Source organism: Myotis yumanensis, unplaced genomic scaffold (genome assembly GCF_028538775.1).
Source record: "Myotis yumanensis isolate MYYU_CA2020_CCGP unplaced genomic scaffold, mMyoYum1.0.hap1 SCAF_4, whole genome shotgun sequence".
Taxonomy (NCBI): Eukaryota; Metazoa; Chordata; class Mammalia; order Chiroptera; family Vespertilionidae; genus Myotis; species Myotis yumanensis.
Genome location: NW_027223755.1, coordinates 36,784,332 through 36,808,465, shown reverse-complemented (window position 1 = coordinate 36,808,465; position 24,134 = coordinate 36,784,332). Strand labels below are relative to the sequence as shown.

General features: G+C 41.4%; 1 protein-coding gene and 1 pseudogene across 1 annotated transcript in view; both read right to left on the bottom strand.

Annotated features, from left to right (window-relative positions):
• NAIP (NLR family apoptosis inhibitory protein) overlaps window positions 1-14,369 on the bottom strand; it is a 45,615-nt gene extending 31,246 nt beyond the window's left edge. Inside the window, exons 1-6 of the mRNA XM_070412139.1 lie at window positions 14,303-14,369; window positions 11,597-12,167; window positions 10,182-10,281; window positions 5,242-5,323; window positions 4,275-4,326; window positions 1,833-1,952 (exon numbers count right to left, since the gene is read on the bottom strand). Coding sequence (XP_070268240.1) covers window positions 1,833-1,952; window positions 4,275-4,326; window positions 5,242-5,323; window positions 10,182-10,281; window positions 11,597-12,164 — 922 coding nt within the window. The 5' untranslated portion in view covers window positions 12,165-12,167; window positions 14,303-14,369. The remainder of the gene's footprint in view (window positions 1-1,832; window positions 1,953-4,274; window positions 4,327-5,241; window positions 5,324-10,181; window positions 10,282-11,596; window positions 12,168-14,302) is intronic.
• Window positions 14,370-17,803: 3,434 nt separating this feature from the next.
• LOC139008075 (large ribosomal subunit protein eL20 pseudogene) lies at window positions 17,804-18,445 on the bottom strand (annotated as a pseudogene).
• Window positions 18,446-24,134: the final 5,689 nt, after the last annotated feature.

Genomic DNA, 24,134 nt, shown 5'->3' with positions numbered 1-24,134 from the left:
AGAGAGAATACATATGGAGTTCAGGGGGAGGGGAGATTGAGCAATGTTGCAGCCCTGTGTAAGTTCATGAAGCATCAAATGCCTATTACTACATTATTGCCAAGTTTATGCCACTAGAAGTAGGATCAAGTCTCCTTGTGAGACTATATTTCTTAGGAAGGAAACTAGCATTTGAATCTGCCAAAGGATTGAAGTAGAAATGGAACAACTATCATCTTCCACTCTTGGACCTCTGTCAGCATGGTAAAGCTAGGGCAGAGGAGACCCTTCCTTTGTGTCTGCATGAAAATAAGAGGTCCTAGAGCTTGCAAGACTCTTAGAAGGTCAGAGGATTAGGATTTGTGGGGAGAGGTGGAGGTTCAAAAAGAAAGAGGATGAGGACACTGGACAGAGGGTATTTGGAGGAAGCTGCCAAGAGGAAGCCAGAATAGAGAGAGTAGGGACACTGCCTTTCCAAATGCTTAAGCTTGTGAGCCATTAAGATATTTTGTACCACGGAATATTTTTGTTAAAGTGACCGCTATATTCCCCTACTCTGTACTGCTGTGTGAAATTTGTGACATCTACTTGACCTCTCAGTAAAAGATCTGCATGGACCTCCACTGTAACTCAATTTGTGTGTCTCACAAGGAGACTTGATCCTACTTCTAGTGGCATAAACCTGGCAATAATGTAGTAATAGGCATTTGATGCTTCATGAACTTACACAGGGCTGCAACATTGCTCAATTTGTCTGAAGAAGGCCAGCAAGGACCAAGGCAGGGCACAATATCCTTTCTCTGATCCCTACTGTTCCTCAGGCAGTTAGCTAAAGGGAACAAGCCTACTAGTTGTGGATTACAGAGGGGAACTTCCTGATGACCAGAAGCAAAAGAGAATGCTATGACCCTAACTGGACACCAACCCAGCGGATAGAGCATCCACCTGCAGACTGAAGGGTCCTGGGTTCAATTCCGGTCAAGGACACATGCCTTGGTTGCAGGTTGCAGACTCAATCCCCAGCCCTGATCCAGGTGTATCTGGGAGGCAACCAATTGATGTGTCTCTATTTCTCTCTTTCTCTCCCTCCCTCCCTTTCACTCTCTCTAAAAATCATTGGGAAAAAAATATCCTCAGGTGAGGATTAATAACAACAAAGTATTTTTTGATTTTTTGCGTCTGAGGAGAGTGTTTAAGACTGCTTCTCCACTCTCCCAATATCGCTCATTCCACAGTAACAGAAACCCCAAATTTTAACTGTGTTTACCACCCAGGAAAATGATCGAATGTGCCAGCTTCTCTTATAGCTAGTATGGCCATACTAAGTTCTGGTTAAAGAGGTAGAAGCAAAAGGGTCATGTGACAGTTTTATTGTGCTTTGCTTTTATGTGCTTCATAGATATTACGTTTTCTGCAAATACCCTCCATCAGCAAATGGATTATGACTCCAGTGTTGTGATAGTTGCTTTATTGCAGTTTTAAAGTATATCCAAATATACTTTCAGTTCAGTCTGGAACTGAACCTGCAGTATCTCCAAGGTCTGCCTTTACTCATGTATATATCTTTCATAAAAACAAAGTGGCATAAAACTAACTTTCCAAAAGTAGAGGATACATGTACTTGTATTCATTGTTAGTCAAGTTCTTAAGGCTTCAATGTGGAGCTTCTCTACCTAAGTTAGTTGTAGAAAACTGGGAGAGGTTTTCTGACATACCAAGAAAAAAGCATATATAAGGAAAGACTAGAAGAGTGGAGATTGTTGAGACTAGATAAATATAAATCCAGGGTCATTAAGTGTATATGGGGCTTGAATGAGCAGCAAGGCAAGAGGCTATGCCAACTACTGACTCACCTATGTAGAAAAGACCTGCTTTGGCCAGAGCTGCAGCGCCCCAAGGAAATGCATGGGGCCATTTCTTAAAAGACTCCAGTCGTAGTTCTTCATTAGCAAAGATGCTGTCATTGCAAAAAGCTTGAATAAAAAGCATATGGTTAGACCAGCAAGTTTTGATATTGCAATTATCAGGTTCAAGTTATCACTTCATATTTACAGACAGAATGATATGATGCTTGGAGTTTGCTTCAGAATAATTGGGGGAGGTTAAAAAGAAGAAAATTAGATGAGGCAAGATTGACTATGTGTTAAATTGTTGAAGCAGAGTGGTGAGTATATACTATCTTATTTCTGTATATGTTTAAAATTTTCTATTATAAAACCTTTTAAAATTATCTCATCATCTAGCATCAGAATAAAATAATCAAAAAAGCTAAAGAAGACACGCCTCCTTCACAATTTAGTGTTAAGAAGGACAAATTTTCCTTGTAGTTCCCTTAAAAGTAGGTAGATTTATTTCTTGCCCTTTGGGGTGTCCACTGTATCCAATGGCCTTCATTAGTTTTCTCATGTTGGGTGGGCTCTGGGGTTTGGTTCCTGTCATCTGTGCCCTATAAGGACTTGAAAATTAAACCTACATTGCCCGGCCGGTGTGGATCAGTGGTTGAGGGTTGACCTATAAACCAGGAGGTCGTGGTTTGATTCCTGGATAGGCACATGCCCAGGTTGTGGGCTCAATCCCCAGTAGGGGGTGTGCTGGAGGGTGCTGATCAATGATTCTCTCTCATCATTGATGTTGCCATCTCTCTCTACCTCTCCCTTCCTCTCTGAAATCAGTTTTAAAAAAATTTAAACCTGGCCCTAGCTGGTTTGGCTCAGTGGATAGACGTCAGCCTGCGGACTTAAGGGTCCCAGGTTCGATTCCGATCAAGAGCACCTGCCTGGGTTGTGGGCTTGATCCCCAGTAGGGGAAGTGCAGGAGGCAGCCAATCAATGATTCCCTCTCATCACTGATGTTTCTATCTCTTTCCCTCTCTTTTCCTCTCTGAAATCAATGAAGACATATTTTAAAAATATTTAAATCTACGTTAACTTGGTTTTGTAAATTTCTAAAGATGAAAGCTTGCTTTGACATTCCACTCAACCCCAGGATTCATGCTGTCGCTTCATTTTTAATCCACCTATGCTTAATGTATTGGAAAAATATGTCTTTTCCTCCTGGTGTCTCCTTTACTCTCAGACTACACAACACCTCTGGCACCAGATGTGTGGTGGTTTTCTCTGACCAGCTAGATGCCCTACAATTTAACTCAATTCTGACTCCCTCTACCTGGAGACAGTGTCAGATCCCACAGGTTAAGAGCTCAGTCCCACAAGACTGCCCCCACTTCACTTCATTTACTCGAGTGGCTCATAGAACTCACAGAAACACTTTCTTATGTTTACTAGTCTATTAAGGGATTGATAGAAGATACAAGTGAACAGCTAGATGAAGAGATAGGGTGAGTCCCGAGAGAGCCCCAAGAACAGGGGCTTCCAACCCCATGGATTTGGAATGTGTCACCCACCTGGAAGCTCTCTGAACCCTGTGCTACTGGGATTTTCATCATGAAGATGTTATTAATTCCACTTCCAGCCCCACTCCCCTCTCTGGAGAATGGGGGGTAGGGGTAGGGGGAGGACTGAGAATTCTAAGCTTCTAATCATGGTTTCATGTTTCTAGTGACCAAGCCCCATCCAGGAGCCCACCCAGGGTCACCTCATTCGAACAAAAGATGCCCCTAGTGCTCTTTTTTTAAAAATGTATTTTATTGATTTTTTACAGAGAGGAAGGGAGAGTGATAGAGAGTTAGAAACATCGATGAGAGAGAAACATCCATCAGCTGCCTCCTGCACACTCCCTACTGGGGATGTGCCCACAACCAAGGTACATGCCCCCAACCGGAATCGAACCTGGCACCCCTCTGTCCGCAGGCCAATGCTCTATCCACTGAGCCAAACCGGTTAGGGCACCCCTAGTGCTCTTATCGCTTAGGAAATTATGAGGGTTCTAGAAGCCCTGTATAAGGAATTGAAGGCAGAGAACTATATATATTTTTTCTATTACTTCATGTTTAATTTCATAACAGACACAGATCCATTTAAGAATGTTTTCAAAAACGTTTTATCCAGAAATTTTAATTGTTTTTAAAAAAAATATATTTTTTTATTGATTTCAGAGAGGAAGGGAGAGGGAGAGAGAGAGATAGAAACATCAATGATGAGAGAGAATCACCGATCGGCTGCCTCCTGCATGTCCCCCACTGGGGATAGAGCCTGCAACCTGGGCATGTGCCCCATAAAATGAGTAAGAAAATGGAAGAGTTAAAAAAAAGAAATAAACAAGCAAAGCTTTTGAAATAGGTCTGTGTTTTAAAAATTTTAACGTTTCTTCCCTTAAAAAAAAAAATGTCTGTTTACCTGATGCCATAGGTAAATCTCTCTTGACCCAGGAATTCACAAAATGTTCTCCCTGAAGAAAATGAAAATTTTGACTTTGACTTAGAGGATACACGTATCTATGAATAAAAATTGAAAGAATTCCTCCCACCCCCACATAAAGTTTCACTGGATTGATTGAGTGGCACGGTTGTTGGAGATTGTTCTCTAAATATTTGTTTCTATTAATGTTGGAATTTTTTATGCAGTGCTGCTACCTAACAGGAAGTCTTCTAGTTCTAGAGTGGCTGTTTCCAGAGATCTAGCTCCAAAGCTGATTTACATGTGGATAGTACAGATGTACTTTGACTAATGAGGAAGTATGAAATATAGGAAGGAAACTAGATTGAGAAGGGCATTAGGTATTAAGCAACTGATCCTTCTCTGATAACCGCACTCAATTTCTTTCTCAGGAAACACTTCTCCCCCACTTTCACGTCAAGTTCTCCCTGCAGGGTTCTCATCTTCTGAGTCATGTTAGCCAATAAATTCCCCTTTTTGCTTAAGTCAATTTGGGTTGGGTTTTCTATGACCTGCCATTAGGGAATCCTTACTAATAGTTACAGAGTAACCAGCTAGGAGACAGTAACTGAGGCCCTCTGAGGGTGATGGTGACATGGTCCCAAAATCTCACACAGGAATTCAGACGGGGCAGCCAAGGGAAGCTAGGGGAGGTGGCCTCAGTCAAAGAGGGAAAGACTATGAGGAAGGCAGACCGGCCAATCAAAAGCCAGTCCTGGAAAAAGGACTTTTAAGGGCTCTAGTTTAGCAAGGGAATAGATTTTCTTCATTCTGCCAGATGAGAAGTTGGGGTAGGAAAGAAGGGAATAAGAAAGTAGAATTCATGACCCCCCCCACAAAAAAGAAAGAAAGCCCACCCTCTGCTAATTCAGATATTACTAGGTAATCAAAAGCCAACATGAGGGGGGGAAATGCTATTATAAATTACCGTGACATCAACAAATCCCTTGTAGCTTTGAATATACTGGGCAATTTCCTCTGAGGACTTCTTACTTTGAAGAAATTCACATCTATAATTAATAAACATAATTAAAATCTACACCAATATTGTGACAGAGATGTTCTATATCTCTAGTATTATGGTGATGGTTACACAATAAACATTTGTTAAAACTTACTGAACTGTACACTTAAAAATGGTGAATTATTTCAACTTCAAATAAAACTGTCAAGAGACTTTTACCAAAATGTAAGAGATTCATCATTATTCTCACATAATTATTCTTTACTTACATTAGTGACAACACAAATAATTTAAAATTAAGACTTAAAATTATCTTTTCTCTTGAAACAAAATATATAATACAATCAAAGAGACTGGTTTACAGTAATATATATATACTGGAGATTTTGTTAGTTAAATTACTATGGTGGCCCAGCTGGCATGGCTCATTGGTTGAGCATTGACCTATAACCCAGAAGGTCACAGTTAAATTCCCAGTCAGGGCACATGCCAGGGTTTATTGATTTCAGAGAGAAAGGGAGAGGGAGAGATAGAAATATCAATGATGAGAGAGAATCATTGATCAGTTGCCTCCTGTATGCCTCCTACTGGGGATCCAGTCCACAACCTGGGCATGTATCCTTGACCGGAATCAAACCCGGGACCTTTCAGTCTGCAGTCCGATGCTCTATCCACTGAGCCAAACCATCTAGGGCTCTATATATTTTCAAACAAGTCTGTATATAGGTTGAGTGGCTTTACACGTTTTTTTAAGGGCTTACACTACACATTATTTTGCATATTGCTTTTTTCACTTAACATATCATAGACATCCTTCCACTTTTGTGAGCATGGCTGCACATGTGCAAGATGACTTATAAACATAGATAACTGCCCAGGTATTGTGTGGTTGATCTATGATACAACCAATAACCTCTTTGCATGTAGTAGGTATATGACAAATATTTGTTAAAGAAATAGGATATGATGCCCTAGTTGGTTTGGCTCAGTGGATAGAGTGTCAGCCTGTGTGCTGAAAGGTCCTGGGTTCGATTCCAGTCAAGGGCACATGCCTGGGTTGTGGGGTTCGATCCCCAGTAGGGGGCGTGCAGGAGGCAGCCAATCAATGATTCTCTCTCATCATTGATGTTTGTCTTTCCCTCTCCCTTCCTCTTTGAAATCAATAAATATATATATGTAAAAGAAATAGAATATGAGCCTGATCACATTGCTAGATCCAAGTACTAGGTTATAGGAAATATAGGAAGTGGAAAAACATTAAATAACTCCACAGAAACAGATTCAGCCAAACCTAGAGTGTAGGGAATTTTACAGGACAGATCACATGGCTTCTATAAAGGATAAATGACAAGAAAAAGAGTAAAGAAGGAAATCTATAAATTAAAAATATTAAGAGACAAATCAACTAAATGTAATAGACAGATTTGTTTGGATTCTGACTTAAATTAACCAGCAGTAAAGAGAGAAAAGGAGTTGGAGGGATGTGGACATTGAACAATGACTCAGATATTTGATTATATGTATTGTGGAATCAATGCTAATTTTGTTTAGGAGAAATAATGATACTGTGGTTTTATTTCTTAGAGATATTTTAGTATATAACTCTAAAATATAAGAATATCAACAAATGGCATTATATGACTTTAATATAATCTGGTTATTATTATTTCTGGAGAAAGGTGGGTGAATATGAATGGAATATTACTTGGCCATGTGTTAATAAGTGCTTATTATACTACTAGAGGCCCAATGCACGAAATTCATGCAAGGGTAGGCCCTCGCAGCCCCGACTTCATCCAGACCTTCATCCTGTGGGTCTCGACCCCTTTGGGGGTCGAACAACCCTTTCACAGGGGTCGTCTAAGACCATTGGAAAACACATATATAATTACATATTGTTTTTGTGATTAATCACTATGCTTTAATTATGTTCAATTTGTAACAATGAAATTGGGGGTCACCACAACATAAGAAACTGTATTAAAGGGTCATGGCATTAGGAAGGTTGAGAACCACTGGTCCAGAAGGTCATCTGGATGGTCGTTCCGCTGTTTGGCCGTTCAGTCGATTTGCATATTATACTTTTATTATTACAGATTCTCTCCACCTTTGAAATTTTCCATAATAAAGGTTTTAAAAATTATAAAGGGAATGAATATGTATTTGCTAGATACAAAGTGATGTAGAAATACTAGTAAATATAGCATTAAAAATAATTAGAATACACTTTATTTTCTAAGCAGGGAACTAAAGAGCATTGCAACAATCAAAATTCTGAGTTTTTAAAATAAAATGTTTCTGTTTGGTATATAATTAGCAGTACATGAAACCATTTGTAATAGTCTTTTTTTTTTTTTTTTAATTAAATCCTTATTGTTCAGATTATTACATTGGTTTCTCTTTTTTCCCACCATAACTCCCCTCCACCCAGTTCCCACCCCACCCTCGGCCCTCACTCCCCACCCACTGTCCTCATCCATAGGTGCACGATTATTGTCCTATCTCTTCCCGCACCCCCCACACCCCTTCCCTCCCCCCCCCCCCCCCCCCCCCCCGGCAAGAATAGTCAGTCCATTCCCTTTCTATGTCCCTGATTCTATTACAATCACCAGTTCATACTGTTCATCAGGTTATTTATTCACTTGATTTTTAGGTTCACTTGTTGATAGATGTGTATTTGTTGTTCATAATTTGTATCTTTACCTTTTTCTACTTCTTCCTCTTCTTAAAGGATACCTTTCAGCATTTCATATAATACTCGTTTGGTGGTGATGAACTCCTTTAGCTTTTTCTTATCTGTGAAGCTCTTTATCTGACCTTCACTTCTGAATGATAGCTTTGCTGGATAAAGTAATCTTGGTTGTAGGTTCTTGGCATTCATCACTTTGAATATTCCTTGCTACTCCCGTCTGGCCTGCAAAGTTTCTGTTGAGAAATCAGCTGACAGTCGTATGGGTACTCCCTTGTAGGTAACTGACTTTCTTTCTCTTGCTGCTTTTAGGATACTCTCTTTGTCTTTTGCTCTTGGCATTTTAATTATGATGTGTCTTGGTGTGGTCCTCTTTGGATTCCTTTTGTTTGGGGTTCTCTGCGCTTCCTGGACTTGGAAGTCTATTTCTTTCACCAGGTAGGGGAAGTTTTCTGTCATTATTTCTTCAAATAGGTTTTCAATATCTTGCTCTCTCTCTTCTTCTGGCACCCCTATAATTCTGATGTTGGTACGCTTGAAGCTGTCCCAGAGGCTCCTTACACTATCTTCGTATTTTTGGATTCTTTTTTCACTTTGCTTTTCCAGTTGGGTGTTTTTCGCTTCTTCGTATTTCAAATCTTTGACTTGATTCTTGCGATCCTCTGGTCTGCTGTTGGGAGTCTGTATAATATTCTTTATTTCAGTCAGTGTATGCTTAATTTGTTGGTCCTTTATCACAACATCGAGGGTCTCACTAGGTTTCTTGAGGATCTCACTGCATTTATCGGCGGTCTTACCAGTCTTTTCGAGGATCTCACTACATTTATCGGCAGTCTCACCAGTCTTTTCGAAGGTCTTACTCAATTTATCAGCGGCTTCTAAACAGTTCTTTAAAGACCTTCAAAGTGTGGTTTTGAACTCTATATCCAGCATTTTGCTTTCCTCCATTTCTGCCATTTGTGTCCTGTTTCTTTGTCTCGGCATTTTTTTATGCTTCACTGTGTCGATAGAGTGCCTTTCTGTGCTAAGTGTCCCAATTACCTGAGGTAGACACTCTTGGTGCACCCCCTTGTGGTCTTTGTGCACAGTCTTGTTGTAATTAAGCCTTGATTGTTGTAGTTATCACTGGGAGAAATTGACCTCCAGGCCAATTGGCTGTGAGAATCAGCTGTGTCTGCAGTGGGAGAACTTCTGTGCTGGAGACACCCCTCTGGGGCAAGACTTGCTTCAATGGGGCTTTGGTGCTCACTGAGTCTGCCCCCTGAGTGTGTCTTTTATGGTTCCACGGAGCTGCAAACTGGATGGTCCCACTCTGACCTCTGGGCTTCCTGGCTCCTGGATCTCTAGGGAGATTCTAATCTAGCCTTTGCCTGAGGCTATTCAGCAAAAGCCTCCTTGCAGGGCTTGGGCGGGGCAGGTCCCATGGGATCAACAGGGCGGGGCCAGCAGTTATGGCTGTTCTCAGACTTGCCCTCAGAGGCTCTGCTTCTCAATGTCCCAGTAATCGCTGCAAGCCCCTTGGAGAGAAAGCTGCCCTCCGGTTCCAACCGATGCCAGACAGTCCCGCTTCTCCCGTATGAGTCTGGGTCCCTAGAGACTCGCCCGGAACTGGAGCTTAGAGCCTGAGACTCCCTCCAGATTGAAAACGACAACCTCGCCCTCAGCCGCCAACCCGCTCTGCATGCAACCTCCGCACCTTAGTATTTTACTTCTGCACTGCACCTCCTCTGAGTCTCGGTATGCTTTTCTCTTTCTTTCTAGTTGTAGGATTTCCACTCAGCCAGCCTTCCTGTGGTTCTGGATGATGTCCGTTCCGTCTTTTAGTTGTATTTTTGAAGTGGTTGTTCAAGGCAGCAAACTCCGGTGTTTACCTATGCCGCCATCTTGGTTCTCCTATAATAGTCTTAAACATTGTTTTACTTTCCAACTTCCTTTAAATGCCATTTTACATCATCCCTATGTGAATTATTCTTATTTATCAATTAGGGTGGATCCTGAAACTTCTACTTGACAAAACGTGTCTTCATATTTTGGATGATAAAACATTTAAGAAATTATTTTTAAATTATGTGATTCTTGCTTGAAGAAATTCTGGAACATTCCAGTTTTGAGTAGGGAAAAAACCTGAAAATGCTTCTCTAGGAGGGTGACTCTTGTCTTTAGTTTTGTTTCAGAGGAGAGAGAAAGAGAGAGAGAGAGAGAGAGATCTACTTACTTGGGGAACCACTTAGCATGCTCCTTCCAAGGATCATCTCCTTCCTCCCAATTTCCTAAACATCCACCACAGGAAAAGCACTGCACAGTGTCGCGTTTCCCTGCATGTGAAGAAAATATTTAGATTGTTCGGCAATGGCACCACGGGTAGTCCCAGAAGGTCTGTCTCTGGGAGTTGCCTCTCTGTGCGTGAGGAAGACTTACTCCAACATCTCTGTCCACTTCCACTGTCATCTGGCTGAATCTCCATCCACAGCCCCAGGGCCCAAAAAGACCATTTTTCAAGCCTAGGACCTCCCTGTCAGCCATGACCATACTGCACATACACCTGTTTAACACCTGCCCGCCAGGTGTTCCCAGAGCTGGTATTTGCTATTTGAGCTCTCAGAGCCACAGTAGTGGGGAAGCAGAGAAATCCAAGAACTCACAACATAGAGCACGGTTAGAAAACCTAAGGTTTAGCTCTGCAATGAAATTTCTATGGACACAGGAATGTTTTTAAACTCTTTGAGCCTCAATGAACTCAACTGTGAAATGGAGGTAATTGGTGAGTTTGTTGGTACTCAGTAAAAGATTGCTGTTATTGTTATTACAATTCGCATTCACACCCATCATAACATTTACAGCATGCCTAGGTCAATTCAAACTGCAGTTTTCTTAAATGCAGTTTGCCCTATACATTAGAATTAGCCCTACGATTAAAACCAACCCACCAACAAACAGAAAGCCATTCCAATATTGCAGCAATTAAAAGAATCAAAGGAAGATCTTATAGCAGCAGCAAAAGGAAAAGAGGAGGAGATTGGGGTCCGGCTGGCCTCATGATTTATTTTATTTTATTTTATTTTTTGTTATTCCTCACCCGAGGATATATTTTCCATTGATTTTTAGAGAGAGTGAAAGGAGAGAGGTGAGGAGATGGAGTGGGGAGGGAAGAAAGGAAGGAAGGAGGGAGGGAGGGAAGGAGCAAGGAAGGAGGGAGGGAGGGAGAGGAAGAGAGAGGGAAAGAGAGAAACATCAATATAGGTGGCCGAGGATTGAACCTGCAACCCAAGTATGTTCCCTTGACCAGGAATTACACCTGAGACCCTTCGGTGTGTGGCCCGACACTCTTACCACCTAGCAACACCAGCTAGGGTCCTCATGGCTTATTTTAAGGACCTTAAGAATGTTGTCAATATTGTCTAAGGTCCAAATTTAAGGAAAAGTAACTGTCTAATTATGTACATATTTAAAAAATTAATGTGATACGAAACATAAAGCTCAAGTAAATTACTGAAGTTGAATTTTAATAAACTAGACCTTATACCTAATACATTTAACAAGTGAGGACAGGTTCACAAAATATTGCAACTGAAAAATGGAACCTAAACTTAAAACTCTGGAGAAATGCTTCAGAAAATTATTTCAAATTACCTGTAAAGACAAAGCCCGCTGCTGAGAGCTCCCGTGGGGATGTCCCATGGGCATAAAATGGCCAATCGTGGAAGGATTCAAGTCTGGCCTTCTCTTCTTGGTACTTTGCTTTGTCTCCTCTCATCTTGCTCTCTGGATTCTTAACTCTTATGTCATACTTAGCAATGTTGCCAACATCTTTGCCCAAAAGGAACTCACAGTGTGGGCTGAACTTTTTATGGTGTTCTATGGGGAGACGCTTGAGGGTGGTACAAAACAGGATTAAGCTACAGCAGAAGCACTGCACCCCCGATTTTATGCCGGTGAAATAAAACCCAGCAGCTGCCATCTCCTGTGGTGTCCACGAGCTGTAGGAGTCATAGGTCACAAAAGTCTTTAACCTTTTTGCTTCACTGCGCATTTCTGAGTTAAAGCCCTTCTGCATTTTTTCTCGATCTTCCTGCTCCTTTTTTTCTATATCCTTTACAAACTGAACCATGTCGATGCCTAGAAGAGCAGACAGCTGAGGGATAGTAGTTTCATCAAACTGGGAAATCCTCTGGTCAGTGGCCTCCTCCTGTGAGGCCATTTTCTGAGAAGGGAAAGAAAAGCAGGTTAGCAGACATTTCCACTTGTTTGACTAGTTCTGAGATTTTCTTCAACCCTTTTATTCTTACTTTTCATTTCTTCTGAATAGTACTGCTCTGTGCATCATTCAGCCCGAGGGGGAGGGAAGACACTAGTAAGTCAACGACAGCCCCCCTCACTCCATCCTGTCCTCCCAGCAGTAAGGTCACCTGCTCCATCCAAGCGGTTGGAGGCCCTCTTATCACAGCATCAGTCGTCACTTACATCAAAGGCATAAAATAGGGACTCCTTGGTGTGGTCACATCAATCCAAAGATGCTTGCTTGCATCCCCAACACTTCAGGAGCCTCAGGAGTATTCCATGGAACACCTGCAGGTGGAATCAGGTGGTTCCACTTTACAAGGTGCTTCATGTGCCCCCTGCCTTTGTCCAAATTGCTAAGCTGATTTGCAATTTGCCCATCTACCCACATTTCTGCAAAAGTGGCAGCGAACAGAAGGTCTTTTTTTAAAAAAAATATATCTTTTAATTGATTTCAGAGAGGAAGGGAGAGGGAGAGAAAGAAAGAAACATCAATGATGAGAGAGAATCATTGATTGGCAGTGAACAGAAGGTCTTGATGAAGGCCAAGCGTGCCCTTCATTTTGCAGTAACTAAGGCAAGGAAAAGCACTCAGTGGTCCGTAATGAGTTAAATCTGTTCCAGCAGTTTCCTGAGCAGCTCTCTAGAGCAGTCCACAGGGTTACTTCGCTTTTTGGTTGATTAGTTCCTTTGTTTCAAGTTCTCTTGCTGCCCTCTCCCTGTAGCGCCTCTTAGTGATTATCTATCAGATGAGGTCTCATTCTGAACAGAAGAAATACTTGCACATCTCTCCTTTGGCCTGTTTCTTCCCTTCACAGAAGAAACCAGCCAAAGTTAGGTCTTGGCAGGCTAAGGCCCTTTCTTAGTTACTTTCATTTTTGCCAAAGCAGCCAAAACCAGCTGAGATAATAGCATTCTCAGCTGACTTCCCCTCTATCTGAATTTCTGTTTTAATTCACTCAGCTACTTCCTCCAGCTCTGGATTGACCACATTTAAATTCCATTGCTGTGCCTTCCCTCCCATCAATAGTCATAGTACTTGAATGAATTCAAACCAGGGATTCCTCGGCAGCCAGCCTGCCATCAGTGGTTGTAAATCTTTCGCCCACTTTTCATTTTTCTTTCTGCCAACCAAAGCCTTGGCCGTTATTTAAGTTATAAAGCCGAAGACTGTCTCAATGATCCCATTCGCAGTGCTATCTTTAGCATGTCTACAGGTTTGGGTACTTGCAAAAAACTCATTGGACTCTTTGTAGTATACTTACATAAGACTTTAATACAGGTAGAGGATAAGATACAAAAATAAAAATAAAAAACAGGCAAACGTCAGAGAGGGCTCAGATCCCAGATCCGGTTCCTGGCGGCCTAAGCGGCACAGGCTGTGCTGCATTTCAGGGAATGGACAACCTAGGTATGTGCGAGATACCTTGGTCTTGGGAAACTACAATCCCTTTTATACTCTTCTGGTCACGTGGCCAAAACTAGGCTACATGACCAGCCTCAAAAACAGAAAAGCTGGTGTAGGGTGCCTCTGGCCTGTCTCAGACCCCAGCACAGGACTACAGTAATCACTAGTTAGTACATTCCATGCAGATTTGGCCAAGAGACAGCACTGTGGCTCCAGGCCTCCCCAGAGATAAATAAACACAGGGTTTCAACAGAACAGCTAGGATCAATTTTAGGTTCATGGTCAATTTTGCTCATCAGGAGGCCGTTTCTGGGGACAAGAGATCTCCAAGACCCTCTCCAGATTTCATGTCCTCTGACTACAAGAGCAAAGAGTACCAGCTGATGATTGATGTTTCTCTCTCATCGATGTTTCTAACTCTCTATCTCTCTCCCTTCCTCTCTGTAAAAAATCAATAAAATACATTAAAAAAAAAAAAAAAGAGTACCAGCTGAGGCAACTATGTCATGGATCTAGGATTTAAACCCAAGTCTGGGTGGCTATAGTGCCTGTCCTCTTGCCTCCAGAGAAACAAAAATAAGAGAAATAAGAGTGCCGTTACTTCAGGTGTGGAAGAAAAGCACCTTTGCCAGAAATGGTAATTTACTTACCGAGAGGTTTAGCCAGAGTCTCTGTCCAGTGGAAGGAGAATGGGTGGCCTGAGTACAAATGCTGTGTTGGTCCTTTAATGGAAAGCAATGAAAAAATATTTGAGGAACTAAAACTCAAAACAAATTGCAGTTCACTGAGAAATTACCCCTAAATGCTCTAAGTATGAAGTCAAAAGGGCCAGTCAGGACCCAGCAGGAATGACAACACCTACCAAGTCCCACAACAGGAAGTGTTTTATTCTAAACAGTTAAGATTGGTTAGTGCTCACAGTGCTAGTATAAGTCTTATTTCTTTGCTGGTGACAGTTTCTATCTCTCTGGTTTATTTTAGGATTTTCTCTTTTATCCTTGGGGTTATAAAATTCTAAAATGTTGTGTATAGGTTTGGGTGTTTCTACATTCATTGTTCTGGGCACTCGATGGACCCTTTCACCCTGAACACGGGGGTGGCCCATCATCCCTAAGACATCGTTTTCTATAATTTTCTTTGATGATTTCCAACTGTCTGCTATTCTCTTTTCACTCTTTCTGGTATCCCCATGATTTAGGTGGGGATTTAATTGATCATCTAAACCCTCCCTCCACCCCCCATATTCTTAGTGCTTTTGCTCTATTTTCTGGGAAATTTCCTCTCCAGTATCTTCTAACTCTCCAATAGTAATTCTTAATTTCAGCAATTATAGTTTTAATGTCCCACAGCTCTTTCTTGTTCTTTATTTTCATGACATCTTATTATTTTTAGCCAACACAACCTTTCTGGCTCTCTCCTACAATATTGTCAGATGATAAAACTAAGGTTAATAAGGAGTTTGCTGTCCTGGTTCAAGGGAAAACAGCCCGGGATTGGGGAGGGGTGCCTCACAAGCAGTGGACACTGTTCTCCAGGGATTCGGGGCAAGAGTGAGTTTTATAGAGAAGAGGCAACAGGAAACAGGGCAGGGTTGGCTAGGAGGGTGGGGGTTTGCTTACCAGTATGTTTTCCTAGGGGAAGGTAAACTAGCTAAAGCCGAGTTGGAGGATTGTGATTGATGGATGTTAGGTTTCCCTGACAGGTGTGTCCCATAAGTGCAGGCTGACTGAGGTTCAGATTTGTGACTTGGGCTAGGCCACAGGGGTGGCCTCCATTTTGTGGGTCCTCATAAATTAACTTTATCAATACTAAGGTTTAGTTCATCAGTTTCCTAAATTGTTTTCTCCAAGGCTATTACCATTTACATTTGTTTATTTTTCACATTTCCAGACATCCTCAAATGTACACTGATTCTCGGTTTGCAATTTATGTTTAAGTAGGCCACTGAAAAGCTGATTGGTCAGAATTATGGTTAAAATCTAATTAAAAGCCACATAATTGTGATTTGAACTAAGCCCTTTACTTGGAGGCCAGACTGGGGAGCCAGGGTTTACCCTGGAGAAGCTCTAAATCAGAGGAACTACTTCAAGTCACCTGACAGACAGAGCTGGCAGCTGGAAGCACACTGGGCCTGTTCCTTGACCAGAAAAGGACCAGTTCTAGAAGGATTCCTTGTCTGGGGGTGCCAGTGCCCACACTAGCTCAAGTTAGCTGAAACAGCTTATTCAGTTTCTTTAAAGATAATCATCTAATATTTTTTGCCTCAGGTTTAAACCGTATCAAATAATCTGATGGTGGGGTGGAGGGAGCCAACTGTCCCATGCACAGATTTTAAATTAGTCCATTGACTTTCAGCCCTTCCCGTCATTCCTGCCCTCCTTCTTACCTGGCATACCTGGCACTCGGAGTCCCCCGATGCTCCAGGATTCTCTGCAGGGTGAAGTCTCCCACAGGTGAGATGTGTGTTGAGGCTGTGGTTTCCTTTGGCCCACTTCATTGGTTACTACTATTCAATTTGAGTATCCACCTTCCAAAAATTTGTTAAAATATCCTATGTGCTGATGGTCCCCTCCCGCTTTCTTAATTTTTTCTGGGTTTATACTTTAAAAATAATTTCAATATTGTGTAATTATTATAAAAAATAAGAACTAAGGCGCTCTCCCTCCAGGGAGCATGTCTGTCCATGCCTTTCTCTTTCCCCTCCCTGCCCCAGGCATGTTTACCATTACCTTTTTCACTCCCAAGTTCCCAGGGCCCTTCCTTTACCTCTATAACTTGTTTCCTAAGCCCATTTCTTTTAGGAATTACTTTTTTCTATCTCTGATTTACCAAATAGCTGGTTTGGCTCAGTGGGTAGAGCGTTAGCCTATGGACTGAAGGGTTCCGGGTTCGATTCCGGTCAAGGGCACATGCCTGGGTTGCGGGCTTGATCCTCTGTGTGGGGTGTGCAGGAGGCAGCTAATCAATGATTCTCTCTCATCATTGATGTTTCTAACTCTCTCTCCCTCTCCCTTCCTCCCTGAAATCAATAAAAATATATTTAAAAAATAATTAAAACGAGACTAGTACTTGCTAGACACAGTTCTAAGTGCTTCAGACATGTACATATAATCCCTTTAACAGTAACAAAGCAGGCATGTCATTTTCATTTTACAGACGAGGAAACTTAGGCAGATAGGGGTTCAGATGAACGAGTCTGGCTACGGAGTCTGCACTCTTAACCACTATGTGATGCTGCCGTAAAGGCTACATTTTAAACAAAGGCAACCCCAGGTGTCCCAGAAAGCTCATTCCCTCCTCATTTTGGTATTTGAGCAGGTAGCAAAGCTTTTTCACCAGCAGGCCTGGCATGTGATCTCCTCTGGCTAAGCGCTGGTCCAACAAGGCCAATTTCCCAGCCAAGAAGCAATTATTGTTAAAAAGTTGACCAGCTGTTCCCTGGTCCCTCCTAACTTTTGTATTAACATGTATGTTACAGGGACAGCCAATCGATGATTCTCTCTCATCATTGATGTTTCTCTCTCTCCCTCTCCCTTCCTCTTTTGAAGCACTTTCCATGGTGTATCCAGTTGCAACCTCTCCGCACAGCTGACCCTTCTGACAGTAAACCTCACTTTTCATTTATGTTGTGTGCATCTCTGCCCAATGCAGTACATTTGATGTTGTAACTTGTGGATTTTGTTGCCCTTATTTTACTATTGTTTTCTAAATGTATAGGATTTTTAATGATTAGAAATCCTCTTAAATTTTCTAAGTAGATATTTGTATTATTTGAATATTATGTTAGTTTTGTTTTTTACAGTCATTTCATTTTCTTGTCTTATTGCATTGATGCTATCCTTTTATCTTTCTGTTAATCCTCACCCGAGGATATTTTTCCATTGATCTTTTAGAGGGAGTGGAAGAGAGAGGGAAAGACAGAGAGAAACATCGATGTGAGAGAAACACATCAATTGGTTGCCTCCTGCACGAGCCTGGCCAGGGCCCAGACCAGGGAGGAACCTGCAACCAAGGTACATGCCCTTGACCAGAATCGAACCTGGGGCCCTTGGGTCTACAGGCCAACGCACTATCCACGGAGCCAAACTGGCTAGGGAGATGCTATCCTTTTATATAATGTTACTTAATAAGATGATAATAGATATCCTATCTTATTTTATTTTATTTTTTTACTTTCCCAAAGAGTTTATTTGGGCAGACCAAGGGACAGAGAGACCCTGCATCTAAAAGAAGGTGTTGGGCCTCTTGGTGGTGAAGCGTGGCTTGTGCTGGCGACCAAGGACCCGGTGCGGCAACGGGAACTTGATCTTGGAGTCGTGGAACTGCTTGACTGCTGGTCGGCGGCACTTGCTGGCTGCAATCTCCTCCACCTTCATGATCTGGATTGAGTGGGCGCGGGCACGGTGCCGGGCCCCCATATCTCGGTAGCACTGGGTGACGGCGCCGGCGGTGGTCAGGTCCCGGTACTCCCGGTACATGTTGTGGGTGCCACTGCGGGAGTCGTAGCGAAGCCAGATGCAGAAGTTCTTTACCCGAAGGGGGATTTTTCAAACACCTGCCCACAGTAGACGATTTCCCCTGAAGACTTCATCTTCTTTAGTTGAAACACAAAGCACCAGAAGCGGGACTTGGCAACAACATGGTTAGGTGCAAAGATGCGCATGCGGTAGAGGGGTGGCGTGTGGCACTTGGGGGTGGGCAGGCAGCGCCCCACAACCTTGTACTCTCGAAGCGTGCCCGAGGCCTTCATGGTGCTCTCCCCGCGTTCGCCACCACCCACAAAAGGCCCTAACTTATTTTAAAGTTTATTTTTTTCATCACCATTTATCCTCCCCTATACCCTTACACCTTCCCCCTACCCCCTGCAACCACCACACTATTGTCCATATCAATGAGTTACCTTTCTTTTCTTTTTTGCTCAACCCCTCACCATCCCCAGCCCCCACCCTCCACCAACAGCTATCAGCCTGCTCTTTATTTATGAATCTGTCTCTATTTTGCTTGTTAGTTCATTTTGTTCATTAGATTCCACATCAGAGAAACCATATGGTACTTGTCTTCCTCTGACTGACATTTCATTGAGCATAATGTTCTCTAGGTCTATCCATGCTGTCGAAAAGGGTAAAATTTCCTTCTTTTTTTTTTATGGTGGAGTAATATTCTATTGTGTAAATTTATATCCTATTTTATTCTTGACTTTGGTAGACATTTTTCTGAAGTTTGACCAGTAAGTATGATATTTGTTGTAGATTGTTAGTGGATATCCTTTATCCATTTTCCTTTTACTCCTAGTGACACTGAAAACTCCTGCATAGCCTTAACTGGAAAAAGATCCAAATATCACTTCTATATGGCAGGAAGGGGGGAGGAAATCCCCAAAGGAAGGGAACTAAAATACTCAGTAGCCAAAAGCAAATATGCAAACACATACATAGCTTGTGGGAGTGTAAAATGGTGTGACACAATGGAAAAACAGCTGGGCAGCATCATGTACACATTTACCATTCAACCTACCAATTCCATTCCTACATCTGAAAAATGAAAACATACAAACACAAAAAATTATTGTTCATAGTAGCTTTATTCATAACAACCAAAAAAACCAGAAACCACCTCAATGTTCATTGGAAATAAACAAATGATAATGTATCCATTAAACGGAATATTAGTATGCAGTAAAAAAGAACGAACTATTAATACACATAACATGGACAAATCTCAAAAATATTATGCAAAACAAAAGAAATCACACATGCTGCGTGGTCAATTTGTAAGCAATTATACAACAGCCAAACCTAATCTATACTGACAGGAACTGATCAGCAGCACCTGGTGCTGGAAGTCCTGGAGAATACTGACCGAAACAGGGCCAGGTGGGCAGATGAAAATGTTCTTTCAATTGTGGAGGTCATTGCATGGATGTACTAGAATACATTTGCCAAAAGACATAAAACCATCCACTTAAAATGGGAGCATTTTATTGTATGCTCATTGTAAGTCACTTTGATTTTTAAAAAATTCTAAGGACACACACAAATCCACTAAAATTTAAAGAGAATCTAAAGAAATGAAAAAGCAATTCCATGTTTGGATTTGTTTTCTGTAGTTACCTGAGTTAATTTTTTCTTTTAAGTTCAGTAGAATTCTTTTATCCTGTTTTTAAGTGGCTTATCTACCTCTATAACAGAGGCAGTGGCAGTGGTTTTCATACTTCAGCGTTTATCACAATCACCTGGGCGGTTTGTTAAACCACAGATTGATAGGCTCACCCCCAGAATTTCTGATTCCAAAGGTCTGACAGGGCCAAGAATGTGCATTTCTAACTTTTCCCAGGTGGTGCTGATGTTACAAGTCCAGATACAACCTTCGAATCACTGATTAGAGAGAGCCTGAAAGACCCTCTTCCTCTAGTCAATTCTTTATTTATTTATTCTTTATTAGTTAAGGTATTACAAATGTGTCCTCATACCCCCCCCCCATTAAACCCCCATTCCCCCCTCCCACTCATGCTCTCATCCCCCTGTTGTCCATGTCCATTGGTTTGGCTTATATGCAGCATACAAGTCCTTTGGTTGATCTCTTCACCTTACCCCTTCCCTCCCCTACTTTCCCTCTGGGGATTAATAGTCTGATCGCTGTTTCTCTGTCTTTGGATCTGTCCCTGTTCATCAGTCTATGTTGTTCTCTATATTCCACAAATGAGTGAAATCATGAGGTATTTATCTTCCTCTGACTGGCTTATTTCACATAGCATAATGCTCTCCAGTTCCATCCACGCTGTTGCAAAAGGCAAGAGTTCCTTCTTTTTTATCGCAGCGTAGTATTCCATTGTGTAGATGTACCAGTTTTTTAATCCACTCATCTGTTGATGGGCACTTAGGCTGTTTCCAAATCTTAGCTATGGTGAATTGAGCTGCTATGAACATAGGGGTGCATATATCCTTTCTGATTGGTGTTTCTGGCTTCTTGGGATATATTCCTAGACGTGGGATCACTGGGTCAAATGGGAGTTCCATTTTTAGTTTTTTGAGGAAGCTCCATACTGTTCTCCACAGTGGCTGCACCAGTCTGCATTCCCACCAGCAGTGCAGAAGGGTTCCTTTTTCTCCACATCCTCTCCAACACTTGTTTGTCTAGTCAATCCTTAATACTGAACATCTAAACTGAATTATCCCCTAAGAGGGATCTATCCCAGGAAAGCCTGATTCCTGAAAATTAAGATGATCTGCCCTGATAAGGAATAGAGAAGATATAGGCGGGGCCAAAGTTTGTAAACTGGTGTCCTGTGATAAGTTTTATTTAGCCTGTTCGGTTTTTAAAAGTTAAACACCAATGTTTAAAATTTAGGAGAATTCACTTAAAAATCCAGTTTTTCAGTTTCTCTTATCAAAATACGTGGCACCAGGGAACTGACATTCCCAGAAAAAAAGAAAAATAGGTGGGGGCCAAGTAATGGTTACCTCCTCTAATAAAACTTTCTAAAAAAACTAGGTAAAAAATGCACATGCATAAAACTCAAAAGGTACAGAAAGATGTATAGTGAAAACGGTGTCACTCTTCTATCCCTGAGCCCAGCATCCAGAGGCTGCCTCTTTTAGATGGAACAAGTGCTTCCAGATGCCGCCACTTGGCAGCAACCTGGCCCCTTTCCACTCAGTTCATTATCTGCCTGGCCTCTGTAGGCACGGGGTTTGCATCCCAGCCCATTTACAGCACCTCTTCTGCATTCCCGAAGCCCTTGGCATACTATTTGCACTTTCACAGTGACTTCTTTATAGGTCTCCCTTCTAGGCTGGGAGATTCACAGTTCCATCAGGTTAGGGTTTATGTCCTCTTTTTAGTGTCTATATCAGCCGTGGGCAAACTACGGCCCGAAGGCCGGATCCGGCCCGTTTGAAATGAATAAAACTAAAAAAAAAAAAAAAAAAGACCGTACCCTTTTATGTAATGATGTTTACTTTGAATTTATATTAGTTCACACAAACACTCCATCCATGCTTTTGTTCCGGCCCTCCGGTCCAGTTTAAGAACCCATTGTGGCCCTCGAGTCAAAAAGTTTGCCCACCCCTGGTCTATATCCTACTACGTAGGTTACTATCAGATAGATAGAGATGTACAGGTTTGAACGAACTGTGTATTATTTTCAGGGCCCTGGCCTGAGGTGTGACTCAAATAGCAATTCAGTCAGGTGAAATCACGAATTTAAATCCCATAAGGACCCCATCAGAGCCCCAGTCCACCTTGTAATAGGTTTCCCCAGAACAGAATAGGCCCCACAGACTCAAACTTCTTGCCCTTTCTCCTAAATTCTGCCACCCACGAAAGGCCGGCATTTCTACCACCCCACTTCCCAAGGACTGGCTGTGCCCTTTCTTTCTCACCACTCGAAATCATGTCATGTTATGAGTTTGCCAATCATTACAGTGATACAGACAGCTGAACACAGATGGAACATGAGGAAGTTACAAAGCATTGAGAAAACTTACAAAATGTCTATGGTTCTTCTTTCCTACTGTCATTATGAGAAGAAGTCCTGCTGTCCCCTGAGTTTTGAAATATGTTAGTATTTTGATTGTCACATGCCTTCAGTATATAGTGGGTCACCCATGGTCCTTAAATACAAGACTCACATTTTTAATCTAAATCTTCAAATAGTACTGCCATCTTTGTTTTGTATATATATAGTTATTTTCAAGGTCAAGAGTCACAACAAAATAGAAACAGTGCACATATTGCCACATATAGGTGGAAAATGTATCACTTGAACCATGACCCAAATAAATGGAAAAGAAATTTGATTTCAGTTCCCCTCCAACCTCCAACTCCATTACTACTGCATTATTTGATGAACAGGATTGCTTTTGTGTTGTTATTCAGGCCCTCAATTAAGAGCTAACATTAGCTAAAACATTATTTGCATTTGCTTCACCACAACTTCCCAAGATTCCATAATTTTTTTAAAATATATTTTTATTGACGTCAGAGAGGAAGGGAGAAGAAGAGAGAGATGGAAACATCGATGATGAGAGAGAATCATGGATCAGCTGCCTCCTGCACATCCCCCACTGGGGATTGAGCCCACAACACAGGCATGTGCACTTGACTAGGATCAAACCTGGGACCCTTCAGTTCACAGGCCGATGCTCTATTCACTGAGCCAAACCAGCTAGGGCAATGTTATTATTTTTGAATACTTTGTTTACATGTCTCAAAAATTAAAACTATTTTAAAATGATAAAAAAATAATTCTCTCTCAGCCCTGCATTCATCTACTCCTCTACACCCTACCCCTTTGTATTCTCCCAGTGTTTCACTTTTAAGACAGATTTATTGAGATACTAGTGGCCTGGTGCACGGATTCCTGCACATTGAAAGGAAATTAATTAGAAGAAATATTTTAATATTGCTATTCACTCTTTCTCTAAAATAGAAGTGTCAGAGATGAAAGAAAATTAGTAAAATGTATATGACAATAATATATAAATTAATAATAAACAATAACATGATATAACAACAAAAACATGATATAAAAACAAGAACATAATATAATAACAATATTGATAAAAACCATGACTGATAAATTGATGAAACTTATTCTAATATCTCTCTGTATACCACATTAAGAGTAAAAACACTTTCAGAGTGCTTGACTAATTTCCCTGTGATGAAGTATTTACAACTTTAACATCACATGCTCTTCGAACTTGAGAGGAAGCAACATATAACTATGTCCAAAAACGGATGCGGTAGGAATATTCCTACTCTGTCTAGAGTTTGTCCTTGTGATTTATTAATAGTCATCACAAATGCTGGCATCACAGGAAACTGTATTCAAATTAATTTAAATGGGAGGCCAGTGTCAGACGGGGACAAATCAATTCTTGGAATCAGAACAACCTCCCCGTCTGCAGATCCTGTTAATACTTCAACTTCAATAATGTTAGGTCGCAATCTTTTGATAATAAATCTAGTACCATTATAAAGACCCCATTTACTATTAAGATTTCTCAGTAGCATGATGACTGTACCTACTTTCAATTTTAATTTATAACATGGCATTCCCAAAGGAGTAATACTATTAAGAAATTCGATGGGAATATTTTCCTTTTCGGCATCATCTGTTGAATCAATGGAATCATCACTCAAACAGGTGTGAAAATCTCCATCGAGTATATCCAAAATTCCTTCTTTTAATTTATGAATGTGCTCATTTTTAGGACAAAAAAATCGCATGTTTAGATATATTTTTAGTACTATCTATAGATATACTATTTCCAAGGGTAGCTTCAGTAATAGATCCATTACAAATATTTCACGGGAGATTTCACTAATATCCATCCTATATAATAAAAAGCTAATATGCAAATTGACCAAATGGCAGAACGACAGGCCACTATGATGCACACTGACCACCAGAAGCCAGGCTCACGGCTGGTGAGTGTAGTGACGGTAGCGGAAGCCTCTCCCACCTACGCATCAGTC